The sequence below is a fragment of the Anopheles ziemanni genome, chromosome 3 (assembly GCF_943734765.1).
Source record: "Anopheles ziemanni chromosome 3, idAnoZiCoDA_A2_x.2, whole genome shotgun sequence".
In the NCBI taxonomy this organism is placed as follows: domain Eukaryota; kingdom Metazoa; phylum Arthropoda; class Insecta; order Diptera; family Culicidae; genus Anopheles; species Anopheles ziemanni.
Window position 1 is genome coordinate 87,886,637 of NC_080706.1, and position 21,619 is coordinate 87,908,255.

Genomic DNA, 21,619 nt, shown 5'->3' on the forward strand with positions numbered 1-21,619 from the left:
ATGGGCCAACGTTGTCGATGTCTCACGTATCTGCGTGGGTAGACGCCTTCCCGAAGGCTATCTTCTTGCCCTAGGTCCACAAATCTTTAAGGATGCGCTACAACGCTTCGCGGTGAGGACAGTCCACTTGATGGTGAAGCTCCCCAAAAATACACACACACACACACGAGGACACACGGCTACACGCACTGGGAAACATCAAAACGTCGGGCGAGGGTGGTTCGCGCCCGAGAAAACCCACACGCAACAGCACGCACGGTCACAACAACCACTTGTGTTTTGGGAAAATGGGGTTTTTCTCTCTTTATTCCTTCCCATTCACATTGAGATTGTGGGTGTGTATGATTGTATGTTCCCTACGCGAAACCCTTGGGCGAAGGATTCGATGGGCGAAGAAACGGTGTTTCTTTTTATTCGCTTGGGCTTTTCCGAGCAGCAACATTCAAGGTTCAAGGTGGAGGTGAGAGAAATCCGAATACGCCGCGAGCGTGAGAAATGTGCTCGAGTGTTCAACTTCACGTGATCTGGCAGCAAAACACGGGCGAACGTGCCGTGGAAAAAACACACACCACACGGGAACCAGCCCGTCCCTCCTTTCGGGGGAACACTACACCACACCGTTTCGGACGCACTTTCCGATTTTCCGAAAGTTCAATTTCCCTGAACCAGATGTAATTACGTCCGGTTCGAATCCGTCGCTTCCATCCCCGGGGATCGATCGACGAGACGGCCGTACCTTTGCTCACTCACGGTTGCAGAGCCCTAGAGAGACTGGAGGCTATGGTGGCTGATGCACACTCTTATATCATGCCACGCGCGCGCGACCAGGCGACTTTTCTGCAAGCGATGCGAACGGAAGACGATATGCAACTGAGCCCCGCGAGCACACGCACGAGCCAGGCACGCGTTCGCCGGAAAAGCTGCCCGTGGAAAGCTGCCCAGGAGCAACAGCAGGGCACTCAGCGGAGGCCGTGCGGTACGCGCACACAGGCACAGCGCTCGCTGGAAATCCGCTACCCTACACCTACACTTTTACAGTAGAAAAACGGGCAACCCATACTGCGTCGGGTGAGTTCGTAGGACGCTGTCCTATAGTTTTCCCGCGAACGGGGTTTTCCAGCCTCTGTACGAGCCGGTTTGGAGCTCTCGGAGCTCGTGCTGCTTATAGCTATGGGCTTTGAGTTCGTTTTCGCATGGACAAAATTAGTTCATTTTTATATGGCAACAACGATTTGTTAGTGAGGATGGGGGTTTTCTTGAAATGTGACCGATTTAATATTGAAAAGAATATCTCTGGTCTACAATTTCAGTTCAATGTTTTCTTCAGAGATTAGTTCCTGGTTGAAATACTCACTCCATTATATTTGATAACAAACAAATGGCTTCAGAGATCTGATTCTGACATATAAATTTACTAATCAACAAAATTGCTTCATGACACTAACGTTTTATGTCCTTTTTATTCTTAGTAAACTTTACTCTAACTTTCAAAATTTCCAAAAGACCAATATGAAAGAAAGACTTTAAAAATTTTACTCTTGGTAAAAAAGCATATTTTCAATTAGTATTTCAATTTTTGTTAACATGACAAGATATAAAACAAATTGTATATGTAATAAAAATTAGTTTTGTAAATTTTAATAAAATACAAATTCATGAATATGGCTGAAATAAGCTAAAATTGATTTCAAAAAATTAAACTCTCAAGAATTTTATCTCTTTCATTTCAAGTCTACATAAAATGCATACTCTTCAAAAAATTAGTGATCCAAATATCCAAATAATATCATAACCTTCGTCTTCTTTATACTAGTTTTATTTTAAAGATTTTTTTATCAGTGCTGTCGAAACCCTACCACTTTTAATATGTTTTACTCAAATTGTCTTGTTTAAAAATAGTTTAATGAAACAGAACAAAATATTGCTCTTTTTAATAGTTATACATTTCAACAGACTTAAATCATCTTGTGTGTTAAATTGTGGTCATTGAAATGTACCATTCATACTGTCACCGCACAATGTTTATGTTTTATAATAAAAATAAATAAAGGCAATAAAAAAAGGCCTCCCAATGGTTTATGGTCCTGGATTAGAGAAATCTAAATTTAAACTTTTCCACACTCAGACACGGCGAGTGGTCGTGCCATTACCGGGACACCTTTGCTTCGCTCCTTCGTTGTCCTTCGGTACCATTCAGGATCCCATCGTTTCGCTTTTCCCCCCCCTTTTCTTTCAGTCACGCATTATCCACCTTCTACCCTGGCTTCCCACACATTATCACCGTCGAAATGGCCAACAGGATGGGCCTATTTCCACGAGGTCGGAAACTAAATTTAGCGCCAGCGTATCCCGTGGTGGTGGTGGTGGTGAATGGTGTCCAGACACAAATAGGCATACGACAGCCACAACTATCGTGGGTTGAAAGGAGTGTATCCTTTTTAGACTACTTTTCTTTGGTTGTGAGGGTGTTGTCGCTTTCTAGCAAATATACCACCCCAAAAAAGAACTCTCACGTTTGACAGGAACAGATTGAATGCGGAGGAAAATGCGAGCCTTGATCCTGAACTTTTCCAAAGCTTCCAGTGCTCAGCTGGAACGGGACGTTTGTGTGCGTCTGAGTGCTCCGGTGAGTGAGCGATATGAAAGTGTGGGTGTTTGTGGGAAAATTTTGACTCAACGGTTTGTTGTGATGCTCGAAGGATAGCACAATAATCGGTGCGCATGTCGTGACAAGCAGTTTCCCCAGGAATTTCATGTCCCTCTCTCTCTCACTCTTAATGTTCACCAGGATATCCGTTTCCCTGATTCAACCAGGACTTCTTTACTCATCACTTAACTTACACTGCCGTTCCCTAGGTCCATCAGGAGAGGCTTTTGCTCTCCGTTTGTTCGTGCTCTCCCTTAACGAGCTTCCCTTTGTCTCGCGCTGCACAAAACATGTGCACATGGCATGCCAGCGGTGAATGGAGCGCAAAAAATAAATGCACACAACTATCAAGCCGAGCGCACTCGGCTGCAGCGATGACGTCGAACGCCATCGTCGTCGTACCAACGTCATCGGGCGGGAATTTTATGGCCCACCCAACCCCCCGCCGTTGCCATTTCGGGCAGGGAGGGAAGCCAAATTCGCAAACAAAACCAAGCGAGCGAGCGAACGAACTAACGACAACATTTTACGACTTTGCGAAAATGAATTTGCTGTCGGTTTTGTTCCAACGGTGCATCTCCACGGTTCTGTCTCATGGTCAATTTCACCGACACGCTATCCGGTGTTGCATCTTGCAATTTCGAGGGCACCGAGAGCGAGCGAACAGAAAAAGACTTTTCCAATTCGAGTGGAAAGTGAAAGAAATAGTAAAAACTTTAACACCACCGGGGATTCCCATACAATGCAGCGATGTACCATTTGTTCATTTGGGAGCTTCTTGCCTTTGTTCTTGCAATGAAACCAAGCGATACATTGAACGGAACGAACCAGACTGGGATCCAATCGAATCGTCCAAAATGAAGAGTGTCATTAAAATGATTGCATTACGATAGTTTTCTAGCTCCGAAAATGCTGTGGCATGTTTCTTTTCCCATCTCCCTATTGTAACGTTTTTCTTCTTCTTTATTTGATAGACATTTGACATGTTGACTACTACGTTGTTTTAGTACATTTTCAAGTTTTTTCAGTTGACTTGTTTATAAAATATATTAAACTAACGATTTCAGAAAACCAAATGAATAGAAAGCTTCCCAAAAAACTAGCTTCTGTAATTAAACTAGAGTAATATTGCATTTTAATTTATTTCTCGGACGAAAATATTTTAGAACTCATGACAGCAGGCTATCAAACAAATTTCGGGTTGAAAAATCACAACTAAAACTAATTTTAAACTAAAATAGAAGTAAAACCGGAGGGTACAAAATACAGAAAAAGGTAGAAAAATCTGTAATTTAGAAACAAGTCGTAAATTTATAGAAAACGCCACAAACAACTCTAAAAACCAACTACTTGTTTTTGGTTTTTGCCAGGTCAATCCCATTCAAGCAGTTACTGCAACAAGTTTCCCACGAATCCCAACCCCCCCGCAACGTATCGAGTGAATAATTCAACAGAAATACACAAATAACTCCTCACTTCTTCTTCTCCCCCAGCCGTTTCCACCCCGTGTCTAATGTTGAAACTGGCCTGCTCCAGTTCCATCGGTCCACAGTTCATTACCTTCAAATCAACCGCGCCAGCGTCCGAGAGGTTGGGAAAACCCCATTAGTCCCGGCGTCCCCGCAATCGATCAGCGAAACGTTAAACAAGAAAAAAAAGGAAAATGGGCCCGACGGCCGTTGCCGCCGTCGTCAAATGAAAAGTCGTTGCACGTTTTTCCGCCACGGGCTACACGGTGTGGAAAGCGCGCGCACACTCGCCAATGTAATGTGATATACGATACGGACCGGGCACGGTTCGCCCTTTGACCCGCCCGGTGGAAAAACCCCCCAATCGTGGGCTACCGGAAGGTAGACCGTCACGAAACCGTGCTTAAATGTGGGTGCCTTCTCAGGCCACGATGCAACACGTTGCCTGGCGCTTGCTGGGGCCGATTTCTGTAACGAACGTTTTGAACGTCTTTGCCGTAAGACTTTGGTGGAACTGGTGGGAAAACTTTTCCTCCGAAGCAAAAACTGATTACCATACGGGTGGCCAATGTGTGTGGTGGGATTCTCCCGGGGCCGTCAAATCAATCAGCCAATATTTGCACGTGCCTTTCGAGTGTTCCAAGTGTTCGAAGCGATCGTCAAAGAACCCGCTTAGCATTCACCAAACCCGAAGTGCGTCAAGTTACTTCCTCCCGAGGCCCCCTTTTCCGGTGCGATCACTTAAACAAATTCGCGATTTTTATTGCCCACTTGAGAGTCCCTTCGGAGGCCGCCATTACCGCGGTCCGCATTTGCATGTGCCGGTTCGTTGAGGGGCGCATTGTTTGGTTGGGGAATCGTAAAAAGTGAACACTTTGCTTTGTGAATCGCGTGGCAACATTGTTCCCCTGGCGAATGTTCTTTTCTTTTCCTCCATCTAATGCCGTTCCGTCACGAACTGCGTGTGCGTGTGCATCGCTGGGAGTCGCTGTGTTCTTCCCGAAAACAAAACGCACAATCCAATGCGTAAACGAACACACTTTCCAACTTACGCAACCGAAGACGAGGAACGACCGAAGGCGACGTTAATCGGCCAAACTTTTCCCAATTGCGTACGAAAAGCTGTTACCCAAAAAGGGGATGCGATGGGTTTTGGCGCTTTTTGAGATGGTCGGAGTGGGCGTTCGATAATTATGCTTCCCCGTTGTGCGGTTTTGCATCCAATCTGGCCGAAACTGTCAGGCCTACCGTTTTGCGCAAACGTTTATTTGACAGTGACGAACACATGGCGCCAGAAGGAGATGTTTCCGAAAGCCGGCAAACCCTCTAGGAAGGATGATTTCCGGGTGTATAATAACGATAACCATTGCTGTGACATAAACCTGAGGAAATATTGGAATTATTTTGAATTTGTCTATTCTATAAAAGAAAATGTTAATTTTCTTTACTTTCAAACATCTGCTTAGCTTAACATTTTTAAAATTTCATTAGACTTACTTACAGGCAGATTGCTAGTTTTGTTAGTTTTGCAATTCTGTTTGAAGTGATGCAACAATGACTGAAGGACTAAGTGATAAAATGATCATATAAAAGGTTTTACATAAATTTCCTTCATTCCGAAATTCATGCACACCGTTAAAAGCTTGCCAGATTGATAATAAATATGCGAATAACTATGGAAAATGAACTTATTCATTTAATACAAATATCTTTACTTTAAAAGCTCGCGAACATGTTAACAGTTAGTTATTCTTAAGAGAAGCAGACAAAAAAATATCTGTTTCCTGTAAACGGGTTAAAACCTCACACACACAAATGGTGGTAATTTTAACTATAAAACCCCTAACCGGTTGCAAAGCTCCCCGGTAGATTTGCACGATTATTCTAGCTGTCTGAAACATTCCCCTATATGATTGTAAAGTTCTCGCAACCGGTTGAAAATATCCCCTATGCTTTTAAAATGTTCTCTCTATCTATTGAAACATTCCATTATATGGATCGAAACCCTGTAATTTATATTTTTTATGTATATTAAAAATCCATTTTACTTAAAAATTATAAGTATACACAATCGATTTCATCAACCGGATCACCACAAGCATATTTCCGCACTCGTGCTTTGTACCTCCGGCATCCGAGAGTTTTGGGACAAGGCCTACTTGGGCCTCCCGATGCGTAAACCTAGGCGATTGTTGATGTTCCGTTCCAGTGTTGTGAGTCAGAGGAAAGGGCGAAGCCTGTTTTCCAAACAATCGATGGCTTCGGTGCTGAAGTTCAGTAAATGCGGGCGGCGCTGCTGCTCCGCATCATGGTTGCTGCTGCTAGTGGTCGCGATGTGGTCACGCATTGCCTCCATCCACGCGTGCACGTGCGGATACTGGCCCCGATCGATCTCGACGCCGACCAGCGCCGTCCACACATCGAAGTCCTGCTTGGTCGGGGCAGCCGTGCCGGAGATGAACGTTTGCGCCGTGGCATCACCGCCGTCATCGTCGACGAGTGTGGGAGAATCCGTCGCCATGGGTTGGGCGGCAGCGGTGTTGTTATTCGTGTCCCAGGTGAAGGCTTTCGATCGGCGTGTCGGGCTCGACGGGGACGTAAAGAACACGTCCTCGTCGTCGTTGCTGTGGATCGTTCCGTTCTGCAGTCCAACATTCTGCGCATGCTCATCCTCCTCCTCCTCCTGATCCGTGTTGCTGCAGCGCAAATAGATATCTTCGTCCTCACTCGAATCGCTTCGATTTATTGCAGTGAGCGCCGGTGGCGTGCTGGTCGGGGACGGTATGGCTTGGATGGAGCGATAGGTGCTAAAGTCGACGACTAGGTTGTTGCCGGGGGCGGGGGACGCGTTCGCCGGCCCGATGTCCATCATCAAGCGCTTCACCCGTTCCTCATGCCGCTTCAATCGGACATTCGTGCGCCGGCTGCTCCCGTTCAATGTTGGCACGTAGTTGCAGTCGCACGGCGTGATAAGACTCTCCTCCAGCCATAGCCGCCGGCAGTCAGCCTCTGAGTCGACGGCCAGCTTCGTCGGCACGCGCCCTCGATCGCGCAGCGTCGAGAGGAGCAGCGTCCGGATGCACTCGAAGCTGTTGTTGTTGACGTTCGACGAACTGAGCAGCCCCAGCCAGGGCACATTCCGCGTGCTGCTGTGATCCGACGCGAGGCTCAGCACCAGCCACACGAACAGCTTGTGCGCCTTGTGGAAGTCGATATCACGAAACACGCTGTCACTGCGAAAGTTGTCCACCATCGCGTCCAGCTTCTTCACGATGTGCGACAGGGAGGAGACGCCAGTGTTGGCTCCATTCGGTTGCGGCGCCTTGTTTTCCATGTTCATCACGAAGCGCGTGGCGAACACTTTCAGCGACGAGGTGACACACAGATAGGGGTTGGAGACTTGCTGCTGCTGCTGCTGATGCGGGATCACCTCGAGCGGCTGGCAGTCACCGATCCCTTGCGAGGAGGCCTCTCGGATGGTGAACTTTTGCATGCCATCGCACAGCACGCTGATGCTGGTGTTGGCGTTGACCGGATCGCCGACTTCCGGTTGCTGCTGCTGCTCCAATGCCGACCCGGCTGGACTGCCGGGTTTCCCCTCCTTGTCGGGTGTGCTTTGGGGTTCGCTGGCATTTGCCAGGTACTCCTCGAACAGCTGCAAGCCCTCCCCGCTGGTCAGATCGCAAAACTTGCCGAGAAAGTTCCAGTACTCCTTCCAGCCGACGCTTTCGTTGCTCGCCAGCGTGCGGCCCAACGTTTCCAGGCCCTTGTCGATATTGGACAGCCGCAGCGACCGTTCCCGGTGCGTGGGCGTCTCGCACAGCCGCGACCGGTCGTAGAGGGTGCGCGTTTTGTCGCACAGGTAGCTAAAGCTGACCTCGCCGATCGACCCTGCGTCCGAGTCGGTACTGTTGTCCATGTCGTCCCTCGCCAGCTGGCGATACTGGTGGAACAGACGGAACGGTGTGCTCGCCACCGCCGGCGCCATTAAACGCACATGGTTTCCATTAGTGTCCTCTTCCACTGGCGCTTCCTCCTCGTTGCCGTTCGACAACAGCGAGCTGTTCGAAAGGGACCTCTCGAGCAGCGAGTCATCGTCAGCGGTGTTGTTTTCATCGTTGTCTAGCGAGCGATTGGCAAACAGCTGGCGGGGTTGGGTGCGCAGTTTGATCGGCGTGGAACACGCACGAAGGCCCAGCTGCTCGCTGCTGTGCACCCTATCCATCCGTTCCGCCCCGAGCACGACCAACCGGGGTGGTGTTTTCCAGCGCCGGTAGAACGAGTCCGCCTTGCTGCGATCCATCGGTCCGGCGTACGCCTTCACCTCGCCCTTCGGGCTGAGCGTGGACGAGCGCGATTCCTCCACGATTGGCACGGTGGCGGTGCGCGTCGGCGTGAACGGCTTGCCGACGACCGGCGGTATCAGATTGTCCTCGTAGCGCACCAGCGGCACGAAGAACCGCTCCTCCAGCAGACAGCGAATCGCTTCGCGCACCTCCGGCGTGGCGCAGTGCGGCTTTGCCCGGCTGCAGATGATCTCCCGCGGGTACAGCCCGTCCGAGTTGGGCGTCACCTGGCACTGTGGGTACGCGATCAGCTCCCTCACCACGTCAACCGAACCATGCTTGGCAGCGAAGTGCAGCGGCGTCTCGCTGCGGCACTTGTCCGGCGTGTTGAGGTACAGATCCAGCAGGATGGTGCTCACTTCGTCGGTCGAATTCGTCCGCTGACCGTGCAGCCTCTCGATGTAGGAACTATTCTCGATCGTTTGCAGTATCAGCCGGCAGATTTCAGCGCGCCCCTCGATGGCCGTGATGTGCAGCGCGTTGTAGCGCGGACCCTCCTTGAGGATCGTCGGCGTATCGCCCGAGCTGACCAGGTAGCGCGGGTTGCGAATCGTCGCCGTCACCTCGGCAATATTGTTCGCTTCGATCATCTTGCGGAAGGCCACCAACTTCTGGCTGGTCGGCGCTACAAACAGCGACTTGATCGACGAAGGAGTTGTCACAGTAACAGTTTTGTTGAACGTGTCCGACGGTCCATTGAGGTAAAAATACACTGCCTCCTCGGACGACGCGAACGCTTTCATGCGAGCCTCCTTGTTTTGCTTCAGCACGGACAGCGCTTCTGCCTTATCGACGTAAAAACCCTTGATGGAGAAGACGGGCTCTTTGTCCGGGATAAAAATCGCGTAGTACTCCATTGTTTCGGAGCGAGTTGGTCGTTTCAGGAGTTCAGATACCCTTTCGCTCTGGACGCTGGTCAATGGTTGCTACAGCACGACAGCTTCACAGTTTCAGCTTCTAACGAACTGGTAGAAATTGTCTTTGTTGTGACAAATGCGGATCGAGGCAGAAAACGTGTTTATATGTTAGGATTAAGAGCTTAGCTGATAAGAGCGAGTTGTCTTCAGTTTCGTCGGTTGTCCTCGGGAAACTATTTTTGCAAAAAGTCTCTTCTTCACCAACTCCCGCGTCGGTCGGACGTTTGTACAGTCTTGGTTAAGCAATTTAATGTTAAAATAAAATAAAAAACCAAAAAAAAATACACAACGTACGGTAATTGTTCAACAATCTTAATTAGTAATTAGTACACAAACGCTATCTTTGCAGCAAAAGATTCTCAAACGAAGCAATTAAAATGCAGACTGATTTCATCGGGAAACTTTTCCTTCAGCGCCAGGTAAGCTCATTTAGTGGGATGAACCGCAGTCCCGTTTCCAAAATGACAGCGTCGACAGTCTAGAGCCAAGTCGGGAATAAGAGTGGAGTTACCTGTGAAGCCCCTCTCGCTCCCTTGCGTGTAAAAACTTTCCCACACTCAAATCTTTCAATCTTTCCCATCAAAGCTTAGCATCAAAGTCAGACAGCGGAAGGGCATGAGCGGGAGCAGGATTAAACTGGGAAACTCGTCGGAAGGTTTCCCGGGGACTCGGTGCGGTTTCATCATTATCGTCGTTCGTATCGGGTTCACCGTGTCCGTGTCATGCAATTTCAAATCCTCCCCATTTCTGTCCCAAATCAAGATTCAGTCGAGAGTCCATCGATTTTGGGACGTGAAGTCGATGCCCGGTAATCGAGTTACAGTTGCGTTGGTCCAGAATTTGAAACCCTTGTATTGGAAGGTACTTATCACCGGGCAAACTTTATGGAATGAGGAAAAACCACGAGTGATTATACCTTAATTTAAGGTTCTTAAAACTGTCTAGTAGATGTACAACACTCCAATCAGATGATAACCTTAGAGGGCTTTAAGGATTAGCATAACGGAACTAGGCATACATGAAGTAAGAATCCCTCTGACAGCTCCACAATTTTGCCGGCTTGAGCCGTCAAGCTTTACTGGAGAACTTCCAATGACTCCCAACACGTACACCCTCACTATCTTCAAATCCAAGAGTAGGTCCACCCACCAAACTCTACGAAATTTCAAAGACAAGCAGACTCCCCAGTAACATCGACATCGATATTGCCGGCGTGCAAAACACAGCCCTATCCTTATCATCTAGCAGTGTTAGTAGCATTTCCCCAATAGCTGAACCAACACGAACACACCCAATCGACCGACGAGGACACTCGTGATGACGACGACCTACGACATCTCCGCTGGCGGCTGCCGTTTGACGAGCCTATAGCCCAAGCGGTGCAACAGTTTGCGAAGGGGCGCATGCGATCCATCCGGTTTGCGGTTCAATCTGTCTCTCACGCGAACCGCCATCGCGTCCTTGTTGGTGTTGGAGGCTCTCGCAGGACTGCAAACATTCAAAATTCAACGCCCGGCATGGATTTCGCCAGCCTGGCCTTCGTCTATTAAAAGCAGCGTCTCTACAACGGGGAAGGTAAAGACACACCAACGGAGAGAATCTGGGACAAGGTACGGCGTCGGGCGGTCTGGCTTTTGCTTTTGCTCTGTGCGATAGCACACAGATAGCGTCTATCAATGGTGGAGTGAGCGGCACGGTGAGGGTTGGAAATGTTTGGATTAAGGTGTGCCACCGTTACCTTTGTTTCCGTTGGAAACGACTTTCCCAGGCAGAAGTTTTCAAACGGATTTGCATGTGCCAATTGCGAAAGGAAACCAGTAACGAACGTCATCCTTTTATAATGAGGGAATGTGAGCGGTATCCAATGTTTAAACCTTCTTTAATTTGAAATCTGCCCAGTCGTAGATAAATTGGATTGGAGAATAATCCATTTGAAAAAGTTTTTTGAAGTCCCAGCTTTTTAAACCCAAATTCAAATAATAATACAAATAAGAAAACAATGCAGTTAAACATTCGAGAAATAAAATAGATAAAATGTTTTAACAGAAAGATATAACTTAAACTAGAAAAATAAAATATCAAACAATAGTGAATACTTCTTGAATAAATAATAATCCTATGGTTTCAACAGTGTTTGGGTACAACAAACATTTAACCTCAGTGCTTCCTTTTGCCACCGACAACTTATGGAAGTTAATAATTCAACACGATAGCTGATTTTAAATTCATAAAAGTTTTCCCATTTCAATCCGAGCCAAGTAACCACCGCTTGGAAGGGGCAAAGATTTATCGACACTCCGGTCAGCGTCTGGGGGTTTCTAGTTGCGATTGACGATCGCTTTGGGGCTCGGCGAGATTACTCCCGGGAGGTTGTTGGAACAACTATGGAACTTTGGTGGAATTACGGGGAACTCCCGCTCGGTGGTTAATTCATCATCGGTTTGTTTAGCAGATTGGGCGAGCTGGACGGTACTCCGGGGCGATAAAAACATACGCCAGTTGGAGGTAAATTTTCTTAGGGAAGGAAGGCAGAGGATCTTTTTGTAGCTCGAATAAAAAAACAAAAAATTGTCACTGTAAGCTGGCCTTCTGACGCTACACACCATTGTGCTGCCATAAATCAAAGAGACGCAAAATGTTGTGTCGTTACTTCACCTTCGTGGAAAAAGTCATCGCCCGCTTTGATCAGCAGCGGAAAAAGGACATCGTAAAAGATGTTTTCTTGCAGACGTTGAACCCAAGGTAACATGTTCTTTGAACAGGAAAGTTTCTTTCGCAATATTTCTTCTCGCAGGTAAATGGTGAATATTCATTTAATTTGCATCCCACGAACATTTAGCTACAATGAAGAAAACGCTGCCGATAGCTTAGAATTTCCACCAACCGTCGGCCATTGAAAAAAAAAGTCGTAATCCGCGAGAAAAGCGGGTACACACTTTCAACAGAAAGTAAAACAAAAACGAACGAAAAATCAACGCATTCATCCAATCACGGCTATTGACAACCGTCTGATGGAAAACAAATATTTTGACTGCCAAATTCGCTGGCCCGAGGTTGAGGTGGGAGGGCGAAGGAAGTGGTTGACGGTAAGCATCCTCCGTAAAGTGCACCGCGAAGCGAGACATGAATTAATCCTCATCCTGTTTGGGTTTCATTTTCTGCCAAACGTGTTTGAATACATTTCATTTGGGATTTGATTTCACGCAAAGATGCTTATTCGGTTGGGGATTATTAATCTTAATCTTGTGCTTCGAATGAAACTTTTTCTATTAATAATTTTATGATTAGATTTTTTTCCCTATTATCCTATTATACAAAGTCGTTTAAATTTTACGTCATGAAATATAGTCAAATCCATTTTCAATTACTTTTTTTTCCTATTTTTATAGCTCTTCAATCGATTCTATTATTCTCGTTCAAGATTTATTGTTGCCAACTCGAACATGCAGTCATTTGCTCGCGTAACATGAAAACAAAGCATTTGTGCACCTTTTTTCAGTTAGTACGAATTGATTACGTCCATCATGCTGTATCGGGCTCGCGCTGTAACTCAATGGTCGCTAGTGTGTCTCAGCTAATTAGACAGAACCGTCATAAATCTCGCCCAATGCGTAACTCAAGTGCCGCCCGCCAAAACTCGTTGCGATATTCACCGCGATGCCATTATTCATCGCACTTCATCGTGCACCGAATTAGCAAAAACTATGCAAAATCAAAAGTTCTATTCTTATACGCTCCGCTTGCGCTGGCCGCGTCCTGGTCGAGACATGCCGGTCCAAAATAGTGCCGCCGGTGTGATAAATAGGAATAAGAAATAAGGCGCACCAACATACAGCAGCGTCCCGTTTGCACAAACTTTCTACCACGCTCAGCCGATGATGACGTACGTGTAGGAGTAGGGATTGAAGAGAAGAAAGGAGAACTAAAGAGAGAGCGATCGCACGGAAAGAGAAGTTCCAGAACGAACGATCGGTCAGTAGCTAGGTGACAGTGCAAGGTGACGGACGGAATAAAGATTAGTGGATTCTACAATTGGCGCAGCCGGTAAACCCAGGAAGAAGAAAGAATAGAAGGAAAGGAAAGCGTTGGCTAGACTTCTCGCAAAGGAAAGGAACCTCTAGATCTAACAATGAAACTATAAAGTAGCGCAATCATAAGTCTGGCACGCGAGAATTCGCACCTTGACTACAATGCTACAAGTGAACCATACCAGAGTGACGAGGAAAAATTAAAAAAGTGAGTGAGCCCGGCACATGCGTGCTACAAGTCAAGCGAGTGGAATCCATAGCGCCACAGTGGAAACAATAGACTTCCAAGAAATGTGAGCCCGGCGCAGCCGTAGCACACGAGACACGTCTGGAAACCCGAAGTGAGTCCGGCATAGCCGTAGCACATGAGACGAGCCCGGTCGAACCCGTAGCGTCAAATAAGTAATTCCCAAGAAAAGTGAGCCCGGCACAGCCGTAGCACTTGAGATACGTTTGGAAAACCCGAAGTGAGCCCGGCATAGCCGTAGCACATGAGACGAGGCCGGTCGAACCCGTAGCGTCAAATAAGAAATACCCAAGAAAAGTGAGCCCGGCACAGCCGTAGCACTTGAGATACGTTTGGAAAACCCGAAGTGAGTCCGGCATAGCCGTAGCACACGAGACGAGACCGGTCGAACCCGTAGCGTCAAATTAGTAATACCCAAGAAAAGTGAGCCCGGCACAGCCGTAGCACATGAGTCGTCTGGAGAACCCGAAGTGAGTCCGGCATAGCCGTAGCACATGAGACGAGACCGGTCGAACCCGTAGCGTGAAATTAGAATAGACCTAAGAAAAGTGAGCCCGGCACAGCCGTAGCACATGAGTCGTCTGGAGAACCCGAAATGAGTCCGGCATAGCCGTAGCACATGAGACGAGCCCGGTAGAACCCGTAGCGTGAAATAAGAATAGACCCAAGAAAAGTGAGCCCGGCACAGCCGTAGCACATGAGTCGTCTGGAGAACCCGAAGTGAGTCCGGCATAGCCGTAGCACATGAGACGAGCCCGGTGGAACCCATAGCGTGAAATTAGAATAGACCCAAGAAAAGTGAGCCCGGCACAGCCGTAGCACATGAGTCGTCTGGAGAACCCGAAGTGAGTCCGGCATAGCCGTAGCACATGAGACGAGCCCGGTGGAACCCATAGCGTGAAATTAGAATAGACCCAAGAAAGTGAGCCCGGCACAGCCGTAGCACATGGGACGAGCCTGGTTGAATCCGCATTATCGTGGGAGAAACAAAAGACCCATGGAAAGTGAGATCAGCGCAGCCGTAGCACATGGAGACGAGCCCGGTCGGGTCCGCAGCGTCGTGGGAGAAACAAAAGAAAAGTGAGCCGGCACTGCCGTAGCACATGGGACGAGCCAGGTTAAGTCCGAAGCGTCGAAGGAGAGAGCACTAGAAGGCGAACTCGGCGCAGCTGTAGTACGTGCCACGAAACAAGTGTAGCAACACACGGAAAGAGCAATTCTTGGAAGAGTGCGAAAAAAACCAGCGATGAGGCATGAAAAACGCAACGAGAACAAAGTAGCATTGGGAATTGGTAATGCCGGGGACGAACTGGAGGAGAAAGCAAAAAAATTGTCATCGCAACGTACTAAAAAAAAAACAAGCGTATGCCGTAGAGCTTACGTGAAAACAAAAGAAAATGGATTTCAAAGCAGCTAGTACCACAATATCACCTCACTTGGGCACAGTAATGGAACCGGAAAATACCCGTTAGAGCCGTTCAACTCTGAGGCGAAAAGCTCAGACCAGAGAATGGAATGGGAAGAATGGCCCAGAGCACTGCTTCTTATCCTAACCTAGGAAGGGCTGAAGACGAAATTCACCCACCGCAATTGCAAATACCATTTGCCAACAGGGAACTCCCGGAATTCGACAACGCCGTCAAACGCCTGAATAACTTCTTCGTCGGCAAACGCAATGAACGCATTGAATTGGAAGTATTTCGAAACATAAAGTAGAGTGACGAACCGTTCAACCAATTCTTACTACGATTACGCACACAAGCATCAAAATGAGGTTTGGAACACGCGAAGAAAAGGAGATACTGCACCAAATCACCGCCGGTGCTTGTGACGGGAGAGTGCGTGATAAAAGGTTGGAAAATACCATGAAACTGGACGAACTCATCAACTATGTACTTAAACGAGAAATGCTGGCTAAGCGAAAGGCAACCACCCCAAAGACCAAGAGGTATTCCAGGTAGATAAAAAAAAAAAACGGCAACACGTTACAGAGAACGACTTGGACCATATAGAGCTGGAATAGAGTGTACCCGATGCGGATCCAGAGAGCACACGGAGAACTCTGTGGAAAAGTCTGCAAGGGAAACAACAATCGACCACGAGGATCGAGCTATACTTGGAAACGATCGACATCCAGGAATGCTGTTCGAGAACGACGTTCCTCCACTGAAGAGCGGGAAATAAAAATACAGGAACAAAACGTAAGCAATAGTGATGATTAGGGGGTCCGCGACAGACGAGCGGTAGCTCCGGTTAGAAAATCGGCCCATGAGCGCCGGGGCTCACCACTTCGATGGCGTGGGTTCGGATCCCAACCGAGACCAGACCCTCCCCTGTACGAGAGGACTGACTATCCACGTACAACAGGGAAACAAGTCTCGTAAGCCCTTAACGGGCAGGCATGACCAAGAGGTCGTTACGCCAAGAAGAAGAAGAAGAAGTGCTGATAGAACAAATAATATAAATTGAGGGCTAGTAGAATCCATTATAGAAGAAACTGCAGATTGGCTCACCCACGAATCGGCACGACTGTTTCATGGTTAAGTTAGCGAACATTAATCCTTATTCCTCTACCATAGGCCGTATCCGATAATAGCTGCAACGTCATCTGCAAAGTTTTCACGCTCCGCTTTAAGCGACTCGGGAGCAGCAATCAATACAGTGACAGAGACCGTATGGGGTTCCATCGAAGCTACTAAATGCACGATATACAAGGAAAAACTCGGATGCGACCGCAAAATAACAGCTTATGCAAGCCAACAACAACTACAAATCCTCGTTGTATTTCAATCATGGATCTCGGTCAACGTAACGAAGCCGAAAACGTATGCTGAATTTTTCGTACGAAAAGGCGCGCATAGATCATAAAAGCCTAGAACATATTTTCGAAGGCAAGCACCAAAATGCAAAAGAGCTTGCTCGAGAGGCCACTGAAGCAGGAAAAATCCTTCGATGAGGACTCAGAGCACTACCTACGCAACATCACTGATGGATCAACAGTGATTACACTACACGACATCAGATAAGAAACACGTAAAGATATAACTTTAAAGACGGTTATGAAAGCAATAGAAGCTGATAGCTGGCCACCTTCTTTGGTTCGATACCAAGCATTCTCCAAAGAATTGGGAGTCATTGATGGAATCGTTGTAAGAGACGACAGGATAGTGCTTCCGGCCACTCTACGCGATAAAGCCTTAGAGATAGCGCACAGAGGGCACCAGGGGATTGTGAGCATGCGCCGGAGTCTTCGCGAAAGAGTGTGGTGGCCTTACATGGACCGTGATGTTAACAAATGCATATTACAGTGTGCGGGATACACAGCAGTTAGCCAGCAAATGCCAGCCGAACCCATGTTAAGAAAGGAGATGCCCGACCGAGCATGGCAAGATCTCGCGGTTGATTTCTCCTCGGCAAAGGAATTCTAGTGCTCGTTGACTACTACAGCCGCTTTATCAAAATTATAGAAATAAAAGCTACAACCGCAGAGAAAACTATAGACGCACTAGAGACAATCTTCGCCGAACACTCATACCCCGAAACTATTCGTAGCGACAATGGACCACCATTCGCCAGTGAAGAATTCAAGGCTTACTGTGTAAACAAAAATATCCGCTTGATACATTCCATACTATATTGGCCGCAGATGAACGGCCTCGTCGAAAGAGAAAATCGGGGATTGTTAAGAACCCTCCGTATAGCAAAACCACAGAGGAATGATCGGAGAAAAGCGATCAAAGAATACAACTACGCATATAACACTACGCCTCATTCTGTAACTGGAAAGCTCCCTCAGAACTACTAACCGGTAGGCCGGTTAAAGATCTCCCTCCTTTGAGGAGCGACCCCTACTGGAATAGGGACGAACAAACCAAAGACGAAGATGCTATCAAAAAAACAAAAAGGCAAACTTTACGCTGATAAGCTTAGGAAGTCGAAACCCTCAAACATCACAGTCGGCGATGAGGTTCTAATGAAAAACTACGACACGGACAAATACGCGCCTAAGTTCCGCCAAGAAATATATAAAGTAATAAAATGCTCCGGAAACGACACAATAGTAGTTTGCGGAAATGGTGTCAAATACAGGCGGCCAGTGGCACACCTAGTGACGGTACATACAAAGGATAACGCCGTAACGAACCGGATACCCCCAAAGCAGCTAGATCAACCACCGATGCGCACTCATGCAGGAAGTAGAGCACTTAGAAGGCCAAATGATAATCCTATTCGCCCAAAGAGGACACTAAAACGACCTTATAGATATCAATAATTGTATCGTTCGTTTCAGAAATAAACTGCAGCAGTGGAAGCCCTGCGAAGAACTCTGTCAACCTCCAATACGCCGGGAAAAAATCATCGGAACCGAAGATCACAGAATTGAATTGTTGACCGATTTTTTTGTCTTAATTGTTTTTTTCGAATTTGTGTAAAATTATCCTTAATTTAGTTGCGAGTAAGGAAGGGATGTAGGAGTAGGGATTGAAGAGAAGAAAGGAGAACTAAAGAGAGAGCGATCGCACGGAAAGAGAAGTTCCAGAACGAACGATCGGTCAGTAGCTAGGTGACAGTGCAAGGTGACGGACGGAATAAAGATTAGTGGATTCTACAGTACGAAGCAGGGAAACGTGCAAAAGTGACGTGTTTCGTGTTCCAGATTTACACTTTTTAAATTCAGCTGACGGAAGAAATCGAAAACCGAGCGACGCATGAACAAATTAAAGCATACTGGGTCGAGTTTAAGAAGTTTAGCTAAAGTTTTTATCTTTCAACTTTGAAAGATATCCACGAAAATGTTAAATTGTTTCACTCGAGTTTTTAATTGCAACAATCCGATTAATTTTGATTTTGAAACACAACCAGTAGCATCATGATGCCTTTAAAATTATCAAAAAATTTAGGTTTTATAATGGAAAAAGTAAGCAACTGAATTACGATTATTTTGTCTACTTCCATTTAACGTATCATTCCTATTTTTGATGTTTATAAGAAAATACTTTAAGCCACAGCCAAACAAGGAATATCATTTTAGGCTGATACTTATTTAGTATTTCTTTATTTGATGAACGAATCATTTTCTTTTTATTTATAATGTCACCATAAGTTGCTTTGCTTTGCTAAATGGTATAATTAATTTCAGTGGGTTTTCCTTCTTATACTTTGTTGTAACTTATTTACAAATTATTTTCAATGTGATCTTTTTGTACGTATGTTCCAAGTAGTATTTTTAATTTCAATATGAATAAAAATAGATTTAAGTAAACATTGTCTTACTTTACTACTAAACTTTGTCCATCTTTTAATCCAGTTCATAAACCGTGCATTTCCAATACTCTGTTCCAATTTCTCTCGATTACTCCATCGTTTATTCAAAACCCGAACCTACGAGTTCGCAACGAAAAATAAACATAAACCTACCCGGAAAAATACAGTTGATTCTGTGGGTCGATCCGATACAAAACTCCAAGAACCTCAGCTCACTCTGGCCAGAAAAGGCCACACACGTACGCCACCGGGACGTTGCCAATATGCAAACCGATCGGTTTTATCAACCGCCTCCCGACAGTTTGACGATTGTTTATCGCGAACAAACGGAAACTTCACACCATTTTCCACCCTCCCCCGGTGCTTTTCCCCGTCTGGTGTGGGGCATTTTTCCTATCGACGGCCTCCCGCAGGATCTTCCGTGTCGTGCCCACCCCCCGGTGCAGTGGCCGCCGGTGCCTATAAATAAACTTTTCGCTTTTAATAATTATTGTCTGCCGCCGCGGGGTGGCCGCGGCCGAGTCTAACTTTAGTCACTCAACGCCGCCGTCGCGCCGGAGCGCGTGCTCTTTTCTCAAGCCGTGCGGCCAGATCGGGGATCATTGTGTTCGTTGCTGCCAACACTAGGGCGTGCGTGTGTGTGTGTCGCCATTCGGGGTGTTCCACACGATGTCGCGACGCGGTTTTTCATCGATCCCGGCCACCGGGGGTTTTCGGGGCCGATACATCGATCGTGCGCGCGCCCTAGCCGGCAAGAATTTCGCCAGATCACACGGATCGTCTGGTTGTGTCGTGGCGCCAACAGCGGATGAACTTCTTCCGAATGTGTCCCCACGAAAAAAAAAACGGTAGAGAAGAAAAAGGAGGAAACACAAACTTGCACTCGCGAACTTACCGAGCGTACATTCCATCGGAAACTATCGCTGCAATGTGTTTAATTTAATTTCACCACACCCTCACAAACACACGGCAGTTTCTAAGAGGTGAAGACACTTCACGAGACTCTGGCTCGAGGTCTGCGATATTAAATTTGCCTCCGCGGGCAAGCGATGGTGAATATATGTATAACTTCTGCGGGGCGTCCTGTTTTTGCAGCGCGCTGACAAACGAAATTCATTGCTATCTTGATTGTTGTTTATTTATAAAACTTTCCCTTTGAGCGAAGAACGGTGTGTGTTCCGAGAGTGAAGCTTTGAGGTTCGACTTTAAAAACGTTTCGTCTGCCGGTGTCCCAGTGACTTTTATATCTTTTTCGTTTTTTTTTTGTTTTGTTGATAATATGTTTCATAAAGGATAAATTTTATCTTATTCTTTATTTTTAACAAAAAGTGTTTCTTAGTCTTAACCAAAAGTAAAAATATGTGCCAAATTACCAACACAAAGATTTCAATAAAATAAAGTCAAGAAATATGACCGCTTTTTGAAGACCTGAAGCTTGCCACCAGGGAAAATCAAAACAAATAAATTTTTAATTTCTCATACGTATCAACAGATATAGAATTTGTTAAGAAGTATCTACAGCTAAAACAAAATTTGATTGCTCTGTACAAAATAATAATCATTGATCAAATCTTATAATATTGTACACACCGGAGTTGAACCATAGTGATTTTCACAAGCACGATCAAAAATGTGTTTTCTGATACGCTCAAAGAACCCGTCATTCGACAGCTCGAGACACCGCGTTTGTAGCGTATTATGCCGTGGGTTGATTGAAGTACTTCCTTTGCGAATCGGTATGTGGATACGGTCAACCTTGACCACCGTAATCCACTCTGTATGTTTCGTCTAGCGTTGTTATGTCTTGCGAAATCGTAGTAAATGCAAAGTTCTTTTGCTCTTTTGAAAAATCAAGAAGGTGTGCGTGTGTAAAGTTAAAAGAAACCAAGAGAAATGCTGTCGATTGTATCGTTTTCTTATTTCAAATGAAACTCACACTTTAAAGACAATTTCTCTATAAAACAATGCAAGTTTTCTTATGTACTTGTTTAAATACTGAAAATTGTTTCTAAAAACAAATAACTTTGTTTGATACAAATCTACTACGAGTAATCTTTAATTGAAAGGAAACGTAATTCCATCACTTTCTTTTTCAATAACGACGTTTCTTGTTCCCTCGTTCCTGCTGTTCGTTTCTATTCAATAAACAGAATCGCATTAGTAATTCTATTTAAAGGATAGACAGCTGGCTATTGCGATCCCTACATTCAATTTACTTCCAAGCTGTGTGCTTACTTCCGAACGATAATGTTTTGGGATTGGCATCATTAAAGCTACCCTTACGAAACAGCCCTAGACACAGCCTAGTTCAATACATTTGTTTTAAGCTCCCTTTAGTACTTTTTCCATGTTGTGACCAGAACTCCGATGGGATAAAGAATATAGAAACAGAAGGGTAAATTGTGGGAGATAATAACAAGAAAAACCCTCATAATGACGACAAAGCCCTCAGTCCATAATCTTTACTTTTTTCAGGCGAGCTGTACAACTTTCCCTTATAATCATGCTGAAAACAAGCTCTTTACCCTCAAAATTACTTTTCTCTGGTATTATCTGTTCGAATGTTTCATCTGATCCGATTTGTATCAAAGAGAAACCAAAGTTCTAAGCGTATGGAATATTTTGGTAAATTATCTTAAACCAGTAAGACCAGCATAAGCAAAATACTCTCTCATTTCGTATAGAAGGTCTAGAAAACAT

The 21,619-nt window shown here is 46.1% G+C and overlaps 1 protein-coding gene across 1 annotated transcript; it reads right to left on the reverse strand.

The window, feature by feature from the left end:
• Positions 1-6,334: 6,334 nt before the first annotated feature.
• On the reverse strand, positions 6,335-9,319 carry LOC131285736 (ankyrin repeat and LEM domain-containing protein 2 homolog). Its single transcript, XM_058314593.1, has one exon. It carries the CDS (start codon positions 9,317-9,319, stop codon positions 6,335-6,337), a length of 2,985 nt encoding a protein of 994 aa, XP_058170576.1.
• Between the last annotated feature and the right edge of the window lie 12,300 nt (positions 9,320-21,619).

Coding starts and splice junctions, on each gene's coding strand:
- LOC131285736 (XM_058314593.1), bottom strand. CDS start 9,319: ATGGAGTACTACGCGATTTTTATCCCGGACAAAGAGCCCGTCTTCTCC.